Here is a 21,787-nt window from a genome sequence, read left to right on the forward strand (position 1 = left end):
CATAATGGTGTCCACTCAGCAGAGTAAAATCTCACCATGATGACAGTGTTGGTGGTTGACATAGATAGATGGAAAAATAGCCCAGATATGCCCATGTCTTAGTCCCAGGAAATTGTGGCTGTTACCTTATGTGGCAAATGTGACTTTACAGATGTGATTAGTCAAGGATGTTCAGAAGTGGAGATTATCCTGGGCTATCTGGGTGGGCCCTAAGTGGAGTCACGAGCGTCCTTGTAAGAGAGAGGCAGACAGAGATCTGAATGCAGAAGAAGGCCATGTGGCCGTGGAAGCAGAAGAGAGATTTAAAGATGCTCTGATGCTGGTTTTGAAGACAGAGGGCAGTGCCTTGAGCTGAGCAATACAAGGAACGCAGCCCTAGAAGATGGAAAGGCAAGGAAAGGGATTCTCCCCTAGAGCTGCCGGAGGGAGCTCAGCCCCGCCCAGAACCTGGTCTCCACTCAGCTCTGGCTCCAGAGCTGTTAGAGAATAAATGCGAGTGAGTCGTTTTAAGCCACTGAGCTTGGGATCATTTGAAACAGCAGCCTCAGGAAACTAACACAATGGTGATATTTTGGGAAATGCAAGATGACTCCGAGTGAGCTGATAACATAACAAAAGTGACATTATGAAGGCTGATGATGGGGTGGAGAGGCCCTCTAGTTTGAAAGGTATGGTGGGAGGTATCACGGCGCCTGCTGTGTGTTAGAGGGAGACCAGAAGTAAAAGGGCAAAGGGTGAAGCCATGTGCAGGGATTTTAGACGCAAACAGAAGCACGGAGAAGGGAGGGCTGGACGGTGACTGAGGGTGTGATGTGACAGGGAGGGTAGGGGAGCAGATGGGGTTCGGGAAAGAGTGATCAGTTACGAAGAAAGGCTGGCTTGGGGAATTTCCCTGGGCAGCGAGGATGCTGAGGAAGTGTGGATTTTAGAAGAGAGGACCTGTGTCCCCTAAACAAAAGGAGCCATTTTCTATTATTCTCAGTGCCATATTACTGATAGAAAAAGACACTCCCAGGAAAGGGATTCTGAAAAAAGATTTGTGGTGCTTTAAGCCAAGTCAAGACTATTAGCAGGAGACTGAGTGCCTTCGACTTCGTCTATTTCTAGCACTACCCAGAGAGGTGTAGGCTGAAGCGAAGTTAGTTTCATTTGAAATCTCCACGTGTTGTACATAATTTGGTATTTCCTACAGAACACATTGTGCCTTTTCACACAGCCATGCCTCCACGCATGCTAGCTCTCCTCTCCTGTCCTAGCCTCCGCTGCCTGGACCCAGCTGGCAAAGTCTTGCCCATCCTTCCAGCCTCGAGTCAAGTATGAACTCCTTGAACCAGCTTCCAGGCTAACTGCACTGGCTAGTTCCTATTCGCTAGCAGTTTCGGCACTTCATTGTCACCACACTTAAATGATTGCTGCTCCCTCCCCTCCACTAAGTTCACCTTTCCCTCCTCATTCGACAGAGAGGTCCCTGGGGGCAAATACCAGTCTGTGGTGAACACTTCTGCACCCCCAGGCTTGGCATGCAGGAAGCATTCAATAAATGCGAATGGTTGCTAAGAAAGTAGATCTTAAATGTTCTCAGCACAAAAAAGGTTGGGGGGGGTTGGTGGTATGTTTAATCAACAGAATGAGGTATTCGCTAAAACTATGCTGGTAATCATTTTGCAGCATATATCAAACCAATACGTTGTATACCTTAAACTTACACGATGTTATATATCAATTATATCTCAAGAAAGGTAGAAACAGGAAAAAAGAAGATTTGAGGGGGCTTCAAGAACAAAAAAATAAATATGAACAGATGGATGGATGAATTGATTCACTAATTGTACCTTATGCGCAGACTTATCATGGGGTAAAGAAAAAAAAAAAAGGTTATGCAGCCCAGAGCCAGTGTCTAAAGAAAATAAGGCCTTCCATCCAATTCTCTTCAAAGTAAGAAATCATAAAAGTAAATAGCACCAGAACTCCTTCGTGCATGATACACGTGTTAATTGCATTATCATCTGTTGTATAGTTCAAATGACAATTCAATATCTGGTCTAGAATTTAAGAACAGATTTTCTTCACCTTCCAGATCTGATCTGCCATCTCCTTTATGACATTTTTTTAAATCAAGGCAGACTATAAAAGGAAAATAAAGTACCATGTTAAATGCACACAAATTTAGGGGCGCCTACGTGGCTCAGTTGGTTAAGCGTCCGACTTCAGCTCAGGTCACGATCTCGCGGTCCATGAGTTCGAGCCCCGCGTCAGACTCTGGGCTGATGGCTCGGAGCCTGGAGCCTGCTTCCGATTCTCTGCCCCTCCCCCGTTCATGCTCTGTCTCTCTCTGACTCAAAAATAAATAAACGTTAAAAAAAAATTTTTTTTAAATGCACACTAATTTATTTTGAAGCAAGGTTTTTTATTAAACCACAGGTTGATTTTTACCTAGTGTCTTTCACATTTGAGAGCAAATTGTCTAAAATTCACAATTGTTTTCTTAAAAAAGATAAATTTGTCATGTGCCATGGATGCTATTACTTACAGATGCTACTATTATCTTTTTATTACAAAAATAAAGTGAGAGCAGTAGTGAAACGTGTCACAATCACATGTGGAATAAAATGATCTTATGAGAATTAAATACATCACTAATAAATTGTCAAGTGATTAAGTATGCACGGCATCTCCCTACAATAAGCATGCAACTCAGAAGGCCCAATTAGTATGCCCAAGTCTCAGGGACAAATCGTAAACTACTTTATCTTCGTCCTACATCCATCTGAATATTTAGTAAAGTTAGAATTGCGTAGTTAACCTGGCTCTGAGTTTACTCTTTACTCTGAACAACAAAGTTGCGGCTCGCTACCAAACAGGGTAACTCTGGGGGAAGGTGAAATCCTACACTTCCCGTACACATCCATGTGGACTTCCCGTGGGTGGAAGGCACAGTGTCAGACATCACAGGCAACACAAATGCGTGTCCCGACCATGCCCACTTTGCAACTGCTGGGCAGTTCTAGTCGTATTTGCTTACAAACCACACAATGGGCTATTTCGTAACAATCGAAAGACCCTGATCAGCGGGACCGAAACTGATGAATTGCTAAAAAAAAAAAAAAAAAAAAAAAAAAAAAAAAAAAAAGTTGCCTTGAGAAAAAGAACAACTAGCATTTTAGGATTTCCTTATGTAAAGTCGACTAGTTGTATTTTTGCTGGCTTTCGCTACACTAGAATCAAGCCCTCTGCTTCTGGAAGGAGAGTGATTTTGTTGTGCTAGGGCACCAGGAAAACTCAGTTGTTTTACCCATTCACTGAAGCTTTCTAGCTGCAGATGGGTGGCCATTATTTCTGCCTTTTGCCTCTTTACCTCCTCAGTTTTAATTCCATGGCTCTGTCCCAGGCTACATTGTTTTTCAATTGCTAAGAAATTAGATATCATCAGCTAGTAATGTGCCGGTTAAAAACTTTTTTTTTGTCTCTTTTCCAAACTGTCATGGAACGTAGAAAGAAGAAAAAGTTGTTAGTACTTGCTGCATTCCTCACTGCACATAACTTTGATAATCCAGGGTACTTTGCTCTCTTAAAATGAAATTATAAATGATATTTAATGGTTTTTAAAAGTTTGATATCTAATGCTTTTTAAAAGTTTAACAAAACTGTTAAAGTTTTATTAATAAAGAGGAAACATTTGGGGGCGCCTGGGTGGCTCAGTCAGTTAAGGGTCCAACTCTTGATTGCAACTGGGGTCATGATCTTTTCGTGAGTTTTAGCCCCACATCAGACTCTGTGCTGACGGCATGGAGCCTGCCTGGGATTCTCTCTCTCTCCCCTTCTCTGTGCCTCTCTTTCTCTCTCTCTCTCATTTTCTCTCTCTCTCTCTCTCAAAATAAATAAATAAACTTGAAAAGAAAAAAAAAAACAAAGAAACATTTCTATAAAGTATAAGATTAATAATGTCCATTGCAGGGGAGGGAAAAAAAAAATAATGCCCATTGCTTGCCAAAATTAATATATTCATGTCAGAGTCAAAAGTCACATACAAATAGAGTTGAGAAGAGTCATAAGAGGGAATATACTTAAATTTCACCATATGTCTAAGTGCTTCATTTTTATAGAAAAGAAATAAACACTCTAAGTTATTGAAGAGGGAGAGCTAATTCATTATACTGGAGGTTTAAACATAAAAGGGAAGGAAGAAAGAAAATAACATATGCTTGGATTCCAAAACCCTGTTACATCATAACACCCAAAATTGGAGAGAAGATGGAAAACATATCTTGCAAGCCTCGTCCACATGTTTGGCACCCCCTCACAAAACCCCTGTGCCATTTTATTAACACACTTTTTCACATGTAGCAGTTGGATCTAATGAGAGGCTGAACCTTGCCTTTGTGGTAGAAATTGATTTATTTTTCCCCTTCATTCTGAGTTCTCCGGGAGCCCGCCCCAGGCCTTCGAGAGCCTGCTTCATTGTTCGTCATTAGTATTTATCACTTTTACAGAATGCCACGGGGTGCTCAGAACTCTAGCGTGCTATTCAAAAGAAAACACAAAATCCCTGCTCTTGGGGGTGGGGGTGGGGTGGGGGGGAAACCATTCAAAGCATTCCCGGAATCTAAGAAAAGGAAAATACAATCGTGATGAAACAATGTGTCCAGTAGGAGAGCCATGCAGGCTACCTTTGAGAGGTACATTCCAAGGGGAGAGGGAAGAATGTGTGGTTGAGGACTCTCTCCTTCTTAATCTGACCGCCCTCTGCGATGACTTCTGGTCAGTGCGCCAGCTCAGAGCAGGAGCAGGTGGCAAGCCCGAAATGGAGCAAGCCAGGTATTCAAGTCACATAACAGGAGGGGCGAAAAAGTGCAATGCCTCCTCGGTGGGCCGGCACCACTCACCTGCCATCTGTGTGACAGCATTCAGAGTCGGGAGGGTGCTTGAGAAGGGAAGAAAGAGAATCTAATCCCACTACCTTTTACGAGTACTCAGAGAAAACATCTATAAAAACTGAGGATAAAAATGTTGCATAGTGATGTGCTCTCGCACAGACCTGATTTCCTCTTTCATATCACCCAATAAATGCAATTTCCTCCTAAAGTGTATTTTTTTTAATAAAGAAAATCAGTAGGATTCTACGATAGGTATATTTTTCTGGGAGGGAAAGTGATGCATTTGGTTTCATTTCCTCCTGGTGTCGTAATCCTTTGCCATCAGCAATGCTACCAAGATTGGAACACTGATTTTAATATTTCGTACTTTAATTGACTGTAGTTCTCCCGTATATCTACTCAGTTTGAAATTTTGGATGACAGTATGTTTTCAGCTCAACCTATTTTAATTCTTATTCTAGATTCTGTGGAATCATATGACAGCAGGGTTAAGGCTGATATTAACCACTTCTTATTTTTGGCAGGTTGGTATAAACATTATTAAATAGGTCTATAAAGTCAGGTAAAATATGCTCATGCCTGCCACGTAGCATACACCCAATAAATAGCTTATGAAGGAAAGGTGGGGGAAAGTACATAATTAGAAGGGTGAACGAAGAGAAAATTCTCCATATGCAATTACAAGAAACTCCTTCTGTCCAGGTTTAGGTTTCCATTAAATTCACTACAGTCACCAAAAAGTAAAACTCAAGTGAGATGCCCTTATACATCCGGCGATGGCGATTGGTTCCAAAAGTGCTAGAGTTTGTAGGTTAGAAAGAATAATTTATGTGAAGTCCTCCTGACATAAAACTTGCCTTTCTTATATAACATAAATGGTAAATGTGGCATTAGAGTTCTGCTTCTTTCTCCAAAGGGTATTTTTTAAAAAGCACCCACAAATGTCATCCCATCTATTTTTAAGCAGAGCGCTGCCGGGGAACCAGCTGAATCGTGTAAACCCAATGGGAAAATTCTACGTTTAAATAAGCTATTCTACCTCATTGAAAATAAGTGGTGCAGACTGACACAGAACATATGGGTTTTTGCATACAGTTACGTGTAAGTGTTCTTAACTTTGAATATAAAATCCCAGCCCAAGCTGGAAAACAGGAAAGCAAAATATATTCTTTAGTAATGGCTCTTTAACGATTCCAACTTCTGATTCTCCCACCCAACTTGTATCAATTTCCAGTGACAACCTATTCCTTGGGTTTTCTTTGCAAGTGTCAGAGCAATATTTGTAGATTGAGACAATGTAACTACAATAGAAATTCTACAAGAGAGACCTACACTAGCTGTAAATTTGGGGGGGGTTCATAGATTTCATTTTTTAATGGATTTGGGGTTTTTCCACAAATTTCTTAATAAACATTATATATGTTAATTCTGAAAAAAAAATACAAACAGTACAAAATGATATAGAGTTAGAAGGAAAAGCCCCGTTTCCCAATCTCCCCATGCCTACTTCCTAAAGACAACCATGACTATTATCATTTTAACATTTTCCTTCTGACATTTGATGCATGTATCCAAACACAAAAATATACGTGTATATGTATATATACACAACATATATGCGCATTTATTTTCTTTCTTTTTAACGAACTGTATGATACTGTAAGTTAATATTCAGCGTTTGACTGTTTTAACTTTATAATTGTGTTGGTCTTCTTTTCACGGCAGTATATAGAGATCAACTCGTTCTCTTTTTCTTTCTTTTCAGACTTTTATTTAAATTCCAGTTAGTTAACCTACGGTGCAATATTGGTTTCGGGAGTAGAACCCAGTGATCCATCACTTACATACAACACCCAGTGCTCATCCCAACAAGTGCCCTCCTAACGCCCATCACTTATTTAGCCCATCCCCCACCCACCTCCCTCCATTAACTGTCAGTTTATTCTTTTTCTTTATGTTTATTTATTTATTTTTGAGAGAGAGAGAGAACTAGAGCACATGCATGAGTGGGGGAGGGGCACAGAGAGAAGGAGACACAGAATCCCAAGCAGGGTTCGGGCTGTCAGCACAGAACCTGACCCGGGGCTCGAACTCTCAAAATGTGAGATCACGACCTGAGCTAAAATCGAGAGTCAAGCACTTAACCAACTGAGCCATCCAGGTACTCCATCCTTATCTTTAAGCATCTCTCATGATTTGTTTCCCCCTCTCTCTCTTTTTCCTCCACTGCCCATATATTCATCTATTTTGTTTCTTAAGTTCTACATACGAGTGAAATCATATGGTATTTGTCTTTCTCTGGCTGACTTATTTCACTTAGCATAATACACTCTAGCTCCAGCCATGTCGTTGCAAATGGCAAGATTTCATTCTTTTTGATTGCCAAGTAATACTCCATTGCATATACATACATATATATATGTATGTATAGATATAGATATAGATATCTATCTATATCTTTGTATATATCTATCTATATGTATATATATGTGTGTGTGTATACATACATATATATACATGTATACATATCTATCTATATGTATAGATAGATACATGTATATCTATCTATACATATAGATAGATATATCTATACACATAGATAGATATATCTATACATATAGATAGATATATCTATATATATCACATCTTCTTTATCCATTCATTAGTCAATGGACATTTGGGTTCTCTCCATAGTTTGGCTGTGGTTAATAATTCTGCTAGAAACATTGGAGTGCATGTACCCCTTCAAATATGTACTTTTATACCCTTTAGATACCTCATTCTTCTTAATAACTGTAAAATTCTTCATTATATGGGAGTATTCATTCCTTTAGCAAATGTTTAATGCTCATCTACCATGTGTCAGGCACACTTTCAGACACTAGGCATACAAAATTGAGTAAGACAAAATCCCTGCTTCATGAAAAAAACATTCTACTATATTTTAACATTTGAGGAACTAGAATGTTAACAATACATATTGAGCACCATTAGTCACTATCACGTTTGTGGCTTTTACAAACAGTGCTGTAATAAGTCACCCAGTAAATAAATCTTGATGCTAATTTATCAGTTGAGTAAATTGCAGATGTTATTTTTATTCATTCAGTCTCTCAGTCAATTCTTTCTTCATATTATCAACTTCTCCAGGAATGGGTTGTGACTTTTTCATTGTTAATTAAATTAATGCAGGAATAGAATTTTTATACTTAGGGACTCTACCTTTGTAAATCTACCTCCTCAAGTAACTTAATAAAGATGTTAAAATTTATCTGAAGTGAATCCTTCTGAACCAGCCTATGATAATGCTCTGAAGGGGAATTAGGTCAAATGAGCCAGTTTCTCTCCATTTTTATTGATCATATGTGCTAGAAACTTCTGATTTAAATATTTCACGATAACCAAATACCTTCCGGACACAATTTTTATGTCTCCTTTTGGTTTCTGTGTAGCATAAGAACAAAGGAAAGATGTCTTTGTAAATCAAACAAAACAAATAAATAGATTTCTCCATTCGTAGAAAAGTATGCTTTCTACAAAATTGGGCAAAAAAAATCAATTTCTATTTCTCTGATTCTCATTCAAAAACCTATCCCTGAGTTTCTATTGTCTTTATGCCCCATATATTTATTACAATTGAAATCAGGTCAAAATTTACATCTAGGAGTGCCTCAGACAAGAAGAGAAGGAACGCCAATTGCCAGATAGTGGGTGCACCAGGGAGAAAGTAGCCTCACCCCTTCTATCTCGGCGGTTGGAGGGGAGGGTTCCCCATTTCCTGCCTCCTACTCCACGATATCCTACCCACCCGCAGAAAGTATTCTCTATGTTTCAGACTTCCAGTGACATCAAAGACATTTGACCAGTTTGGGTAGACACTAGGAAGCCACTTAAATTTTTTTTTTTTCTAAGAACTATGTCCTCCTAGGAAAAAAAGTTCTCTGTGGACTTCTGACACAAAACGGTTGGTTTTGTTTTGTTTGGTTTCATTTTCTGGCTGTTATCCAAATCTGTCTCAGGGAAAACAAAAATAATTCCTTTTCGTCAAATGGGATATCATAAATGGAGCTTAATTTAATGCTCTTCTATTAATTCAAAATTTTTACTCTGCACAAACAATTGAAAACTTGAGTGGGAGGCTAAGCGCCCACTCATCCAGCTGTAGTGAGGAGTGTATGAATTGTGTATGAATTGAGCAATCCATATGCATTGTTACTAGGGGGAGCATGAATAGTTGAAGAAACTGAATCAGGTCAGTTTGACTTATAACCGGAAAGGTAGAGGAAGAAAAAAAAAAAAAAAGACCCCAAACAACCTTTCTCAAAGTAAATTTATCTGTGGTATTAACGTCTATAGGTAATTCACAACTCCCGTTACAGGCAAAACGGCATCCTTGAATCTGAAATATGCGTATGTGTTCATGTGCGCGTGAGAGAGGAAATACTGAAGACGGAGTTCCCGTCAATATTTGGCAGTAGAGGGAATAAGGGGGTGTGCGTGCCATTTCGCAAAGATTCTTTTACATCCAAAGATGATCATTTACTCTCTTGACTAAGACATTCTTACCTCATTACAGTTTTTTCTGAGAAAGGTTGGCATGATCTGGGTTTATGATATGAAATGCAAGCCGTGTGACACATACCTATCTTTAGAGATCGATGCCACCTTCGTTGCTCTATTACGGTCTTTCATTTGCACAGATTCCTGGGGTCAAACACGTAATGACATAGGCTTGACACAAAGAGGGAGCTCCCAGAGACTGTTCTGTTATGGTTCTTCCCTTCTACACATAAAGGCCACCCTCCATTTGTCCTCTGCATATCCAGATAGGGAGATCAAGATAGTGTTACCAATCGTGAAAAGCCCTCGTACAGATTAACCATCTTTCATTTTGTTGAGTCCAACGGATGGATAAATAGTTGCAATGTAATGGAGCTGAAACACAGGTCCGAGAGAGAAGAGAGCTGAATTCTAGCTCAATTCTGCCACTTAGTAGCCATATAAACTGTAGTTTACATTCTAGGTGTCAGTTTCTTTGTGTGTTAATGATGATATTTATCAAAACATGATTTGAATAGGTGCCCGTCTAAAGAAAAGGAATAGAATTGGAAAAACCGAGTGTTACGCTCAGGTTTCCTTATTGGCAGACATCCTGTCATCTTTACGATGCTGATATGGACAACAACTCTCTAAGAGAACGATACAGGATAGAGCATGTCCTGAAACCCTTCTATCTTGAAACCTTCTTCCATGAGGCACATCTGTGGATGAGTGATCCATGGAGTGTGTTTTCGAATATACTGGGTAAGATGGCAATTTTAGGATTCTGCTTCTCTGGTCCTGCCACGATCTGGTGATGGGGCTGTGTGGGCCTAGTGGCATTCCACTGACCCTGCTGTGGAATGTGGTTGTGGTTCCCTGGAGACCTTCACAGAAAAAAATCCAACTTCAGCTCCCTGGAGGCCACCAAGGCCTCCCCTCTGGAGGCTGGTCATATGTCCACCCCCTGCCAAATCTACTACAGATACTATGCCCACCCCCATCAGCTTCTTCATGGGCAGGACCCCTCCTGACATGTTACGTTGAGGTCCCTCTTACTTGCCCACGTTGGATGCCATGTTTCTTCCCCACCATTGGTGGAATAAAATCCAAGACTAAAGACCCCCACACTTACCTCTTAACCAATGAATAAATCAGGTGTAACTCAGTAATATAACAAAAGATTTCAGAGCACTTTTATTTTATCTTGTTTTCCTATATCTTATTTGGATTATTTCGTATATCTTATCTCCTATATCCGCTTGGAACTGGGTACGGAGACAGGAATAAGACATAGTTTCTGCTAGATGAATATCATCCCTCCTCTCAAGTTGCTTGCAGATTGGTGGGTGAGACAGCTTTGTCAATAAATGGTCCTAAAATATTGTGATAGTTCTACATTAGTAGTATGTGCAGGTTGTTACAGTAAATTTTTTTTTTTTTTTTTAGGTTAGCTATATAACTGTTTGACTAAGACAGGTCATGGAGGAATTCCTGGCCTTTTAGAATGTAGAGGGTTTAAATAAAAGATCTGAAGCTGTGATTTATTTCATGCGGAGTGACGTTTCAGGTGACTAGATTTTCCTGTTCGCTTGCCAGCAAGAATCAAACGTTTTGTAAACGGCTTCCCTGCTCTTAAAAGCCTGTCAATTAAATTCATGTGTCCAGTGCTCTGCTGGGCACTGGATGCGAAGCTGGCAGAGCGGAGTTTCACTCTCCTTGGATGGCCTTTGTGGACCTTCTGAACAGCTCATCAGGGAGCTGGTGTTTACACTTAGGTCTTTGACCCAAACTGACTCCTTAGAAGAATGCACGGAGCACACACGGCTCATAACCGAAGAGAATCTATATAACGATGAGCACTGCGGTGACCCTTTTTGCCTCTGGGGTCCTGCGCCCACCACCCCAGAGGCTGCCACTTGAGGCCCCAACGGTGACGGTTAGTTCTGTGTGGCCACCTGGCCAGGCCAGAGTGCTCAACTATTTCATCAAACACTAACCTAGATGTCACTATGAAGGAATTTTGTAGATACGGCTAACATGTACCATCAGTTGACTGTAAGGAAAGATTAACGCTGATGATGTGGGTGGGCTTCCTCCAATCAGTTAGTTCAAAGGCCTGAGAACAAAGCTGAGGCTTCCCTGAGCACAAGAAATTCTGCCTCAAGGCTCAGCTCCTGCCTGACTTTGCAGCCCCCCAGCCTGCCCTAAGGATTTCACACCTGTTGCCCCCCTACAACCACGTAAGCGAACTCCTCAAAACAAACCTCTGTTTTTTTCTGTTCTGCTCTGAGAACCTTGTGGTTGACCCACCGTCCCTTACATGCCAGCCTCTGGGCCGACCCCGGAGATTTTCCCAAGTGCACTCTCTTCCCCATCCGAAGCCCCTTCCCACCCCTAGGCTGAAAAGGCCTTGAAACTATTACATATTCTATTACAATTCATCTCTGTTATGAATTAAATAGGCTGTTAAAAGGTGTTACGTTCATTGGACTGAAATCACATGTCTGGGAAGTAGCAGTCAAATTAGAATCCAGGTTTGCCTGATCCCAAACTCTATACTATATTCATTGCACCATGCTCCTCCCCTATAAGAGAATAACTACCTGGGTAAGAATTACCTGGTAGGAAAATATTCCATTTTTTTCTGTGCCACTTTTGTATGTGGTAGGCTTTAAACATTACCTAAATGAGAGATGTGTCATACTGACATCAAATATCTTATAAATTAGATTAAAAAGACAGGATTGTTCTAAGGTGAATGGAAGCCTTTTTAAAATTTATTTATTTATTTATTTATTTATTTATTTATTTATTTATTTATTTTAGCTTTTAAAAATGTTTTGAACCCCACCGCTCCTGGCCCTCGGAGGCTGATACATCAACAACATGCAACGCATTTCAACCATCAGGCTGCCTTGATCTGGCTTTGCAGAGGTGGTCCTGACCTATCTGATGGACTCTTTCCATCTACTTAGGCACCCCTGACCCTAGCCAGTGCACTCTCTGACTCTCGGCTACACAGGGACCCAGTCAAAAAAAGGACGTTCCCATCATCCTCATTCTGAAGTTAGAGAGCTTTTAAGAAAGATTCTTGTACAAATTTTCAGTCAGTGAAAGTAAAGATAACTAAGAGTCAGAGAGCTCAACTCTAGACGTATTACTTTAGGGTCTCAAAGCTGTCCATTCAACAAACGCATATTAAACATTTACTTCATAGGAGGCACTTTGGGAGAAACAAAGATGAATCACATTGCCCTATGATTAATAATGAACGTGGCAGTTGTTCTGTGCCGGACGTTCTAAAAACAGTGCTTTTCACACCAATGAAAGCAACCAATTAGTGGCTAGTGAAATCAATTCAGTGGGTCACAAACAACATTAGTTTTAATTAAATAGAATACAATAGAAGAGAATAGGAAAGAAGATAGAGTACATGGCACACAGAGAGGTTAAGTCTTTCTTTCTTTTAGTTGTATATGTGCATATACTGGTTTCTAAAGGCAGATGTATTTCTTACCATGAAAGGTAGTCAAAAACCATTTAAAAGCTACAGAGAGAGAGAGAGAGAGAGAGAGAGAGAAGAAAACATAAGCTTTGCTCTCAAGAAGCTTGCATCTTGCGGGGAAGACAAAGGTAATTAATGAACAGCAGAACCCTTCGTCTAAAGCAGCCGATGACTAAGGGGTACAATGAATGTTGCTGATTTAGTGTTCCTATGAGATTTAGGCCAGGCAAAACTCACCGTGACAGCTCATTACTTCTTCCTCCTTGAAAAATTCCTCACTTGGCTTCCAGGACAACATACCTCGCTGATCTTTGTCATATTCCCTTGCCTATTCCTCCTTAGCTCCCCATCTCCTGTGGTTGGGTCCATGCCAGATGGGCACAGCTCTTGGACCACTTTTCTCTACTACCAACACTAACTTCTTAGGTCACTCAGTCATTATCTGAGCTTTAAATATCATGTGAGTGCCCACGTTTGTTTTTGTGGCCCAGATGGCCTGAACTCCCAGACTTGCATATCCAGGGCCCTATTCAACCTCTCTACTTGGAGGTCTCATGGGCATCTCACACAGAATATGTCCCACAGTAAGTTCCTAATCTTTGTCACCCAAGTCCGCACCTCCCTTGGGTTTTTCTCATCACAGCTAATGGGAATTCAATTTTTCCATCTGGTTAGGCCAAAAATCCTGGCATAGTTTTTGACTCTCCTGTTTCTCTCAATTTCCACGTCCAAATCATCATTGAGAAGCCTCTGGGCTCTATCTTCTCCTCACCTCCTCGGCTACCACTATTTCTCACCTTCAGCTCTCATCTGGTTTAGTGCATGAGCCTCCAGATTCTTCCCTGGAGTCTACCTTATCCCCTCTAGCAACCTCAACTCAGCAAGTCGAATGATCCCTTTATTTATTTTTTTTAAGTAGGTTCCACACCCAGTGTGGAGCTTGAACTCATGATCCAGAGATCAAGAGTCCCATGCTCTACCAACTGAGTCAGCCGGGTACCCCACCAAGTGATCCTTTTAAACCAGGACTTCTGGTATCTCTCATCAGAACCTCCAATCTCTTCCCATCTCAAGGAGTAAATGCCACAGTGCTTACAATGGCCTGTGAAGCCCAGTGATCTGGACCCCATGCCCACCCATCACCCCTCTTGTTCTCACTTGCTATCTCCTCTCGCTCTACTTCCCCACCAGCCTCCTCAAGGCAGCGTGGCAGGCAGACCTCCCCAGCGGGACCTTCTCACTCTTCTTTCTGCTCCAAGTACTCACCCTACAGATCTGCAAGCTGACTTCCTCCCCATTCAACCCTCACTCAAGGTCACCTTCTCAGGGAGGCCTCCAGGGGCCATGCTCTGCAGCATGGCAAATGGCACAACTATCCCTCCTCCACATGCACACTCTGCTCCCCTCTCCTGCTTTCCTTTCCTCTATGCCAAAGCTCACTATCTAACGTACATTTTATTCACTGTATTCATGCCTGTCTTCCTCCCTCCCCATTCTACATTGCTGTACACCCAGTACCTAAAGCAGTGCCTACGTTACAGTAATAGGCTCAATAAATGTGCACTGGATAAATGAACAATGGCTTTAAAGTATTTGAAAAAGTCACAAAAGAAATGACACCTTTAACTCCAGCTTAACCACCAAGTCGAAGAAAATAATACCATAATAAAGTTTGGTCTAAGAAACCTCACCTCAAACTCTACAATGAATACTCCCGTTGGGACATTTCCTTTCGATGGAGCCTGAGCTAGTTTAGAAGTACTGGTTCAGATAGCTACTGAATGTGTGATACTCATCTATGTGCATGCTCGTATGGCAAGTTCTGTTAGTTCTGTATCATGTTGCCTAGAGGAAGTGGGTTGAAGTATAGCCTTAAAAGTACAAATCTCCAAAAGGCAATTTCCCCATATGAGATTATTAAATGGAATGTTGTATTACACATGTGCCTAAAGACACCCCAAATATTATTCCAGTCTTTCTAGATGTCAACAACTATGTTCACATAATTTGAAAGAGGATATTTCATTGAATTAGAATGAATGGTGTTCATGAAGGAAAGATTGTATTTTGGTCCATTTGAATACAGTATACTTTTTTTTTAAGTTTATTTATTTATTTTGAGAGAGAGAGAGAGAGAGAGAGAGAGAGAGAGAGAGAGAGAGAATGAACAGGGGAAGGGCAGAGAGACAGGAAGAGGAGAATCCCAAGCAGGCTCCACGCTATCAGTGCAGAGCCAGAGGCAGGGCTTGCACCCATGAACAGTGAGATCATGACCTGAGCTGAGATCAAGAGTCAGACGCTTAACCCACTGAACCACCCAGGTGCCCCTGAATACAGTATACTTTTAGGTGTCATGAATGTAACTTGGAATACAAAGACCAAACAGCACCAAGGTGCACTAGTAATCAGATGATAGTGATTTTTTACAAGAAGGATATTTTGAACTTTTTCTCTTCTCAAATCTATTGTTTTTTTTCTACTATACGCCAAACAGCTAAGTTAATGGTTCACAAGGGTAATAATCTATGAGCTCATTTGAGAAAACTTAGTATCCCAGACTTAATGGTAAACTAAAGGAAAATATTTGCTGAAATCTACTGCAAAAATGTGTAATTTTGAATTAAGTATTAATACTGGAGATGATTGACTTGATATTTTGTGGACTGCAAACTAGCTGTTCCAAGATTATCAGACTTGAAGTTCTAAGGAAAAAAGATCCATAGTCATAAACATTGACAAGCAGTGGGGGCTCAGAACTGCTGAGACACATAGGAGATTTTACCCAACACTGAAGTTCAGTTTTGATGAACTACATTTGGGCTTCTATCTACCTCAAGAGGAAGATCACCAACCTTCTACCCACATCTCTGCTTTTGAGCACCAGGCACAGAATTCTAATTTGCCTCAGGGAATTCAAGTTTTGGAATTATAGCTACAACCATAGGGGATGTAGTGGACAGATGTAATTACGCATGACCACACCACTAACGGGAAAATATGATGGCTCATCTAGCCATTGCAAACCACCAGATATGCCTCCAATATGCCTGAAAGACATGTGAGAAATGAGAGTTGCATTAAAAAATAAGAAAGGGCTCCAGGGGCGCCTGGGTGGCTCAGTCGGTTAAGCGTCCGACTTCGGCTCAGGTCATGATCTCACGGTCCGTGAGTTCGAGCCCCGCGTCAGGCTCTGTGCTGACGGCTCAGAGCCTGAAGCCTATTTCTGATTCTGTGTCTCCCTCTCTCTTTGACCCTTCCCTGTTCATGCTCTGTCTCTCTCTGTCTCAAAAATAAATAAACGTTATAAATAAATAAATAAATAAATAAATAAATAAATAAATAAATAAATAAGAAAGGGCTCCAAACTAGCTCATCTCCTATAAGTCAACGGAAATAAATGTGAGATACTTACTAGAGATGTAAACCTCTGTTGTTTTTAATCTTGCTCTCTTTTAGGATGCTTGTTTTCTTGCTTTTATTTCATGAAAACTAGTAGCCAACTATAACTGCTGGATGACAGGTGTTCTGTGGACATGAGTTTTTCAAGTCTTTTGGTTCTTTCAAGCATCTACCCCTCTCTACTTGTTACGGTTTTCAAAATGTTACAGCGTTATAGCCCCCAGTAGCTTAATGCTTGAGTTTTATGTTTAACGGAAAATTGCTGTTTTGAAACCTACGGACAGCAAAATGATATGATGAAAAGAACATAGAAATTTGAAACAAACCTGCCCTCCAATTCTAGTGTGACTTACCAGCTGTAACATTTAGTGTAAGTTATTTAATAGCACCGAGTCTCAATTTTCTCATCTTTGCAATGGGATTAATAACAACAGAGGGTTTTGTATTGTATGAGGTAATATTTGCGTGTTGGGATTATACAATGGCCACTAGCAGGCCCCAAGGCTAGCTACTTCACTGTGGATGTGCTGAATGAGAGAGGAAATATCTTTGACCCAGCATTCCAAGCAATGGTCGAGACGCTTGCTCACCGAATAGGCTTAGATCACGCTCTCAGCCTCAAGCCAAGCAGGGAATGTGATATGCTAATTGGCTTAGCCAATCCTCAAGTGCAGTTCCTTCTGGGGTGGAAGGGTTCTCCAGAGCAGAATCATGGGGTTGTAACTACAAGAGCCAGAAGTAGAACCAGGGCAGCAAAACCCACAGATGTCCACCACCATCAAAATAAAGGGGGGGACGATGAAGAAAATTAATTTTCCTCCCCTGTCCTGAAATTACATCAGAATGTGGTATCTTAGCTACTACTTCTTGATGTGGAATCGTAGATAGCAGCCCCTCTGATGTCAGCTATCACCTCAGTAACATTTTCCACCGGTCGCCAGGATCCCTCCTCTCCTTTGAGGGGTCACGGACCTCGCCCCTCACATTTCTCCCACAATGCCTTTTCTCAATGGCATCCATGCACTTCACACACATGTACGTTCAACTCCTAAGGAACAGTTTTACCACCGGGGAAGAAGATTTTTAAGAGCAAAGCACAAACCCAGTAGGTCATTCAAACGTACTGAAATACTCTACTCAGCTTGACTTGCACTAAAGCTATTTTTCCCTTTCCTTCACTTATCCCCCAGATTTGCCCAATCCACTTAAAATTTGTAAATCCCGTTGGGACCAGAGACTGTGTTTTATAAAATGCTTTTGGTGTATTTACCCGGCACCTACTATTGTGCTAAGTACCCTGTAGATTCCTATAAACGTTGGTGGGTAAGGATAATTCCATAGGGGCACAGTGAGCAAATCACCATGGCCTAGTACTGTTTACAAAGTTCTATTTGAGGGTGTTTAATAATTTTTATTTGGAGGGTGATGTAGCAAAGGGTCTAATAAGCCTTATTTAAAAAGAGGTAGGTATTTACTCTTGTCCTTAAAAGGTAATTTTTAAGCAATCTGAAGCAAATGAAGGTTTACACCCGCTTTGGGTTTCATGGGGAGTTAGAAAGGGCGGTTGCCAGAGAAATCTGATTGGAAAACACCAGTCAGGCCTTGGGATCTGCACATCGCATAATTGTAATTTTCCTATTCTTGCTCTTTTTTTCTGCTTTTTGCTATGAGAAGAGCAAGCTTAAAAGGCTACAGGGACATTTATGCCAAGTCGCATTTGTCAAGTTGAAAGCTGTGTGGAGCAGAAAAGCAGTTCTCCCAGCTGTAAAGAAGATGCAAAGGACCCGAGTGAGTAGGGAATCTGAGAGCTCACTAAAAGTGCTTAGAAGGCCGATACATTCACGCCATTTCTGTAACAAGTTGTAGGCAGGCACTTGAAATCCAGGGTGAAGCCTCCTTCTCACTAGGGTGCATCCAGGCCCCCAAAGCCATCCTTGAAAGGTGTCATTGTCCTTCAAGTTTTCTACTCCCCGCAAAGCTGTCCATTTGTGTTTAAGCGCTGATAACAGCAGTTGGTCAGGGCACCATGAAACAGCCAGACAGCAAATGCTGTTTTACTTCCTACTTAGGTGTCTATTACTTTAAGCCCTCCTCATTGGTGCCAGCAAGTTAATGACAAGATAATATTTATGCTTATTTCAGTGGTTACATTTTATGTTTATTTTAAAAATACAGTTGAGTGGGAGCATAAGCTCCATTTTTTTTTTTTCGTTTATTTGTTCAGTGACTCAATCAGCATGCATTCATCAGAGGCAGGGTGATATTAAAGCTGTGATGTCAGACAAATCCAGACTCCTACTCATTATTATGACCTTGAGCGAGTCATTTCCGCTTTTGGAATCTAAGTTTTGTGGCAGTAAAATGGACATAGTAATGCCTGTTTCACAGGACTGCTGGAAGCATTTAAGTAAGGTATCTCTTCCAGCCCTCTGCGATTATTCCACAAATGTCAGATTACTCCATATATATCAAATCCCTAGCTCTCCTTTCATAAATCCAGTTTTTCCTCCCCATATTTATCCTTCTTCATGAGCTCAGGTAAGACCAAGTAGGTTGACCCCCTCAGCCATAGCCCAGCGCCCTCATTTACCTGGTTCCTCTAATAGAAATACTCAATTGCTGAAGGGATCGACAGATGCAAGGGTAGCCTTGCGAATACCAACCGATTATCGATGTCCACCATTTTAACCACTGCTCCAACTTGCCATATTGTCCTTATTTCTATCCTACCAATAAAATGCCTAACTTATTTCTCCTAGCTTCCTTGGTTCCTGATGAAATAGAACTTTGATTTCAGTCCCACCTCAGCCTTAGACTCTTGGGTTTTCCTCCCAAATGTCTGCCATCCCGACCTGCTCACAGAATTGCACTGGCCTACCCTGGTATATTTCAGGACATATGTTCCATTCCTGCTGTCCCAGCTTTCTAAGGGTCTGCATTCCTTTTGTGGCTCTCAGATTTCCCAAAATCTCACACATTTTCATTCCTCCAAACCTCACCATCCAACCTTCCATCTTGAGATAATCCGCTCTCCAGGAGTCACCCACACATGGCTTCATCTTCCAGCCACCATCTCTCAGACCATCACTGGCACAAAATGTCTGACTCTATCTACATGTAGTTACACTGTACGGACTGCAGCCCAGCAAAAGTGGGGGACTGAAACCACAGGTCCTTTGGAAGAGCCTTTTAAAAGTAAGCCTTCTCTTGTCTGAAATAGTATTTCTCATAAATTATACTTAAAGGCTTGTAGTCTTTCATTTGTTTTATTAACTTTTTTTCCTCTGGACAGAACTTAAAACTATATGGAGGGTTTTTTTTTTCTTATCTGAAATACGTATTCTTTAGATTACCATAAAATAACAATTGTTATTCAAAAGACAGCCAATATCTGAATATGGAGAGCAGCGGTGGGGGGGCGGGGGGGGGGGGTGCGGGGGGAGGGGAGGGTGGTAAATTCCTGGACTGTGACAGTAGACCCCATCTTGGGTATAGTATCAACCTATACTAACTACTAACCTCTCTGGACTTCAATTTCTTTTTTTGACAAGCTAAGATTATAATACTTCTTCTTCTTATCCTTCAAGGTAGTTGTAAGGATCTCGAGACATGTGAGCTTCTGTTTGTTTGCAAAAGCATGGCGCAGATGAATGCTAATTATTATTATCAATTTGACCACTATTAAATATGAACATTAAGTTCTATAGTTCTAGAACTATAACAATAGTTCTAATAATAGAACTATTATAAATTCTATAATCCCAGAATACAGCCATGTCTTGTTTTTATTTTTGCACATACTCTTTAAAAGGCATTTGATTCTAAGATAAATTTTTCATGCTTTGGCATCTTTGATACTGGAATGAATCATATCATCTAGGGAGACTCAGAGTTTAGTTGGTGGCATTTCTTTCTTTCTTAGTGGCACAAAAAAACACCGAGGGTTTTGCAATGATATCTTAGATTCAGGACAATGTGGCACTTGGATATGAGAGGAAAGCTGAAGGAAGTAAATGGAAACTTCATTAACCAAGTGGGGATACGAGCCCCCAAAATCAGCAAAATGTTTGAGACATTCAGAACGGAAGGTATTATCTTGGATCATATAACTTTTCAAGGTTCCTCATGGGAAAGACTTTTTAAGGACCCCCAGTTCATCACATCTTTTCCTCACAGATCTCCCGGAACAAGTGTGATTCTCTTTTAACTGAGTTTGGGGAAACCTAAAGGAGAGGGGAAATGGCAGCACCAGAAGACAGTCTACTTTTAAAGATCCTAAAAGAGAGATAAATACATTTTTGTGTATGAAATTTTTATATTTTTACATAGGATAATATGTATATTACATTATAAAGTATATAGTATATAGTATGTAGTATATATATATATATATAGTATATTCTTATACTAGAACATCTACATTTAAAAAAATTTTTTTTTAATGTTTACTTATTTTTGAGACAGAGAGAGACAGAGCATGAGCAGGGAAGGGGCAGAGAGAGAGGGAGACACAGACTCTGAAGTAAGCTCCAGGCTCTGAGCTATCAGCACAGAGCCTGACATGGGGCTCGAACCAATGGACAGTGAGGTCATGACCTAAGCCAAAGTTGGATGCCCAACTGACTGAGACACCCAGGCGCCCTGTAGAACATCTATCTACTTTAATGAGCCGAAGATCCTCAGCTAAAATACCGCTGCTTCTTAATCCCCAATATATTTATGGCTGGCCGTACTTTAAAAGTAGCCATAAAGAGACAGCTTTCTAACCTTTGTCTCAGATTTTTATGATGTTTTGAAGTCCACAAACTATATTCACACACATTATTTCTACTCATTACACCTCTATTATCACCCCCATTTTAGAGATGGAAAATCTGAATCAAAGAAGTGAAGTGACTTATCCAAAGTCACACACAGTGAGTGAAAACAAAGCTGTTGTTGGAATTCATTCATTCATTTAGTGTTACGTTTACCCAGAAACCTCTGGTCTTTCTGGCAATGTACTAAGCCCTAGAAATAGCGAGGTAAACAGTAATAAGTGCGCCCCCCCCTTTTCCCTTTCAACCCCACCACCACCACCTCTGTGACTCAGCACTGCACAGAGCAGAACCTTCATGCAGCCCAGAGGCTCCCTCACCCTCACCTCTTGGCCTTGACAGGCTTCATACATCTGGAAGGCACAGGTTTGGGGTCAAAGTTTTAAAACAAAACAAAACTTTGAATACAAAAATAGTTCCTCGGGAGGTGTTTCCTTTGTTTGTTTGGTTGGCCGTTTTTTTTTTTTTTTTTCCTCTCTAAAATTTCTGCTTTGTAAGCCAAAAAGAGGCATTTAGGATTCAATCACTGGGAAGCCAGGCAAACTTCCGGTGGCCTAAAGGCTGCAGGCTTCCCTCTCAATCCTGCAGAATAGAGGTGAGACCCCAGGACAGAGAGCTGGGAGTACTTCCTGATGGGAACTCTCACTTAA

General features: G+C 40.9%; 1 protein-coding gene across 5 annotated transcripts in view; it reads left to right on the plus strand.

Annotated features, from left to right (window-relative positions):
- DLGAP1 (DLG associated protein 1) overlaps nucleotides 1–21,787 on the plus strand; it is a 324,376-nt gene that overhangs the window by 39,095 nt on the left and 263,494 nt on the right. For 2 of the 5 annotated variants that reach the window (XM_047828476.1, XM_047828477.1), the window contains exon 2: nucleotides 17,995–18,108. The exons of the other annotated variants lie outside the window; for them this stretch is intronic. In XM_047828476.1, the coding sequence (XP_047684432.1) occupies nucleotides 17,995–18,108 (114 nt within the window). The remainder of the gene's footprint in view (nucleotides 1–17,994; nucleotides 18,109–21,787) is intronic. 5 annotated transcript variants of the gene reach the window in all.

This window comes from Prionailurus viverrinus, chromosome D3, assembly GCF_022837055.1.
Source record: "Prionailurus viverrinus isolate Anna chromosome D3, UM_Priviv_1.0, whole genome shotgun sequence".
NCBI lineage: Eukaryota > Metazoa > Chordata > Mammalia > Carnivora > Felidae > Prionailurus > Prionailurus viverrinus.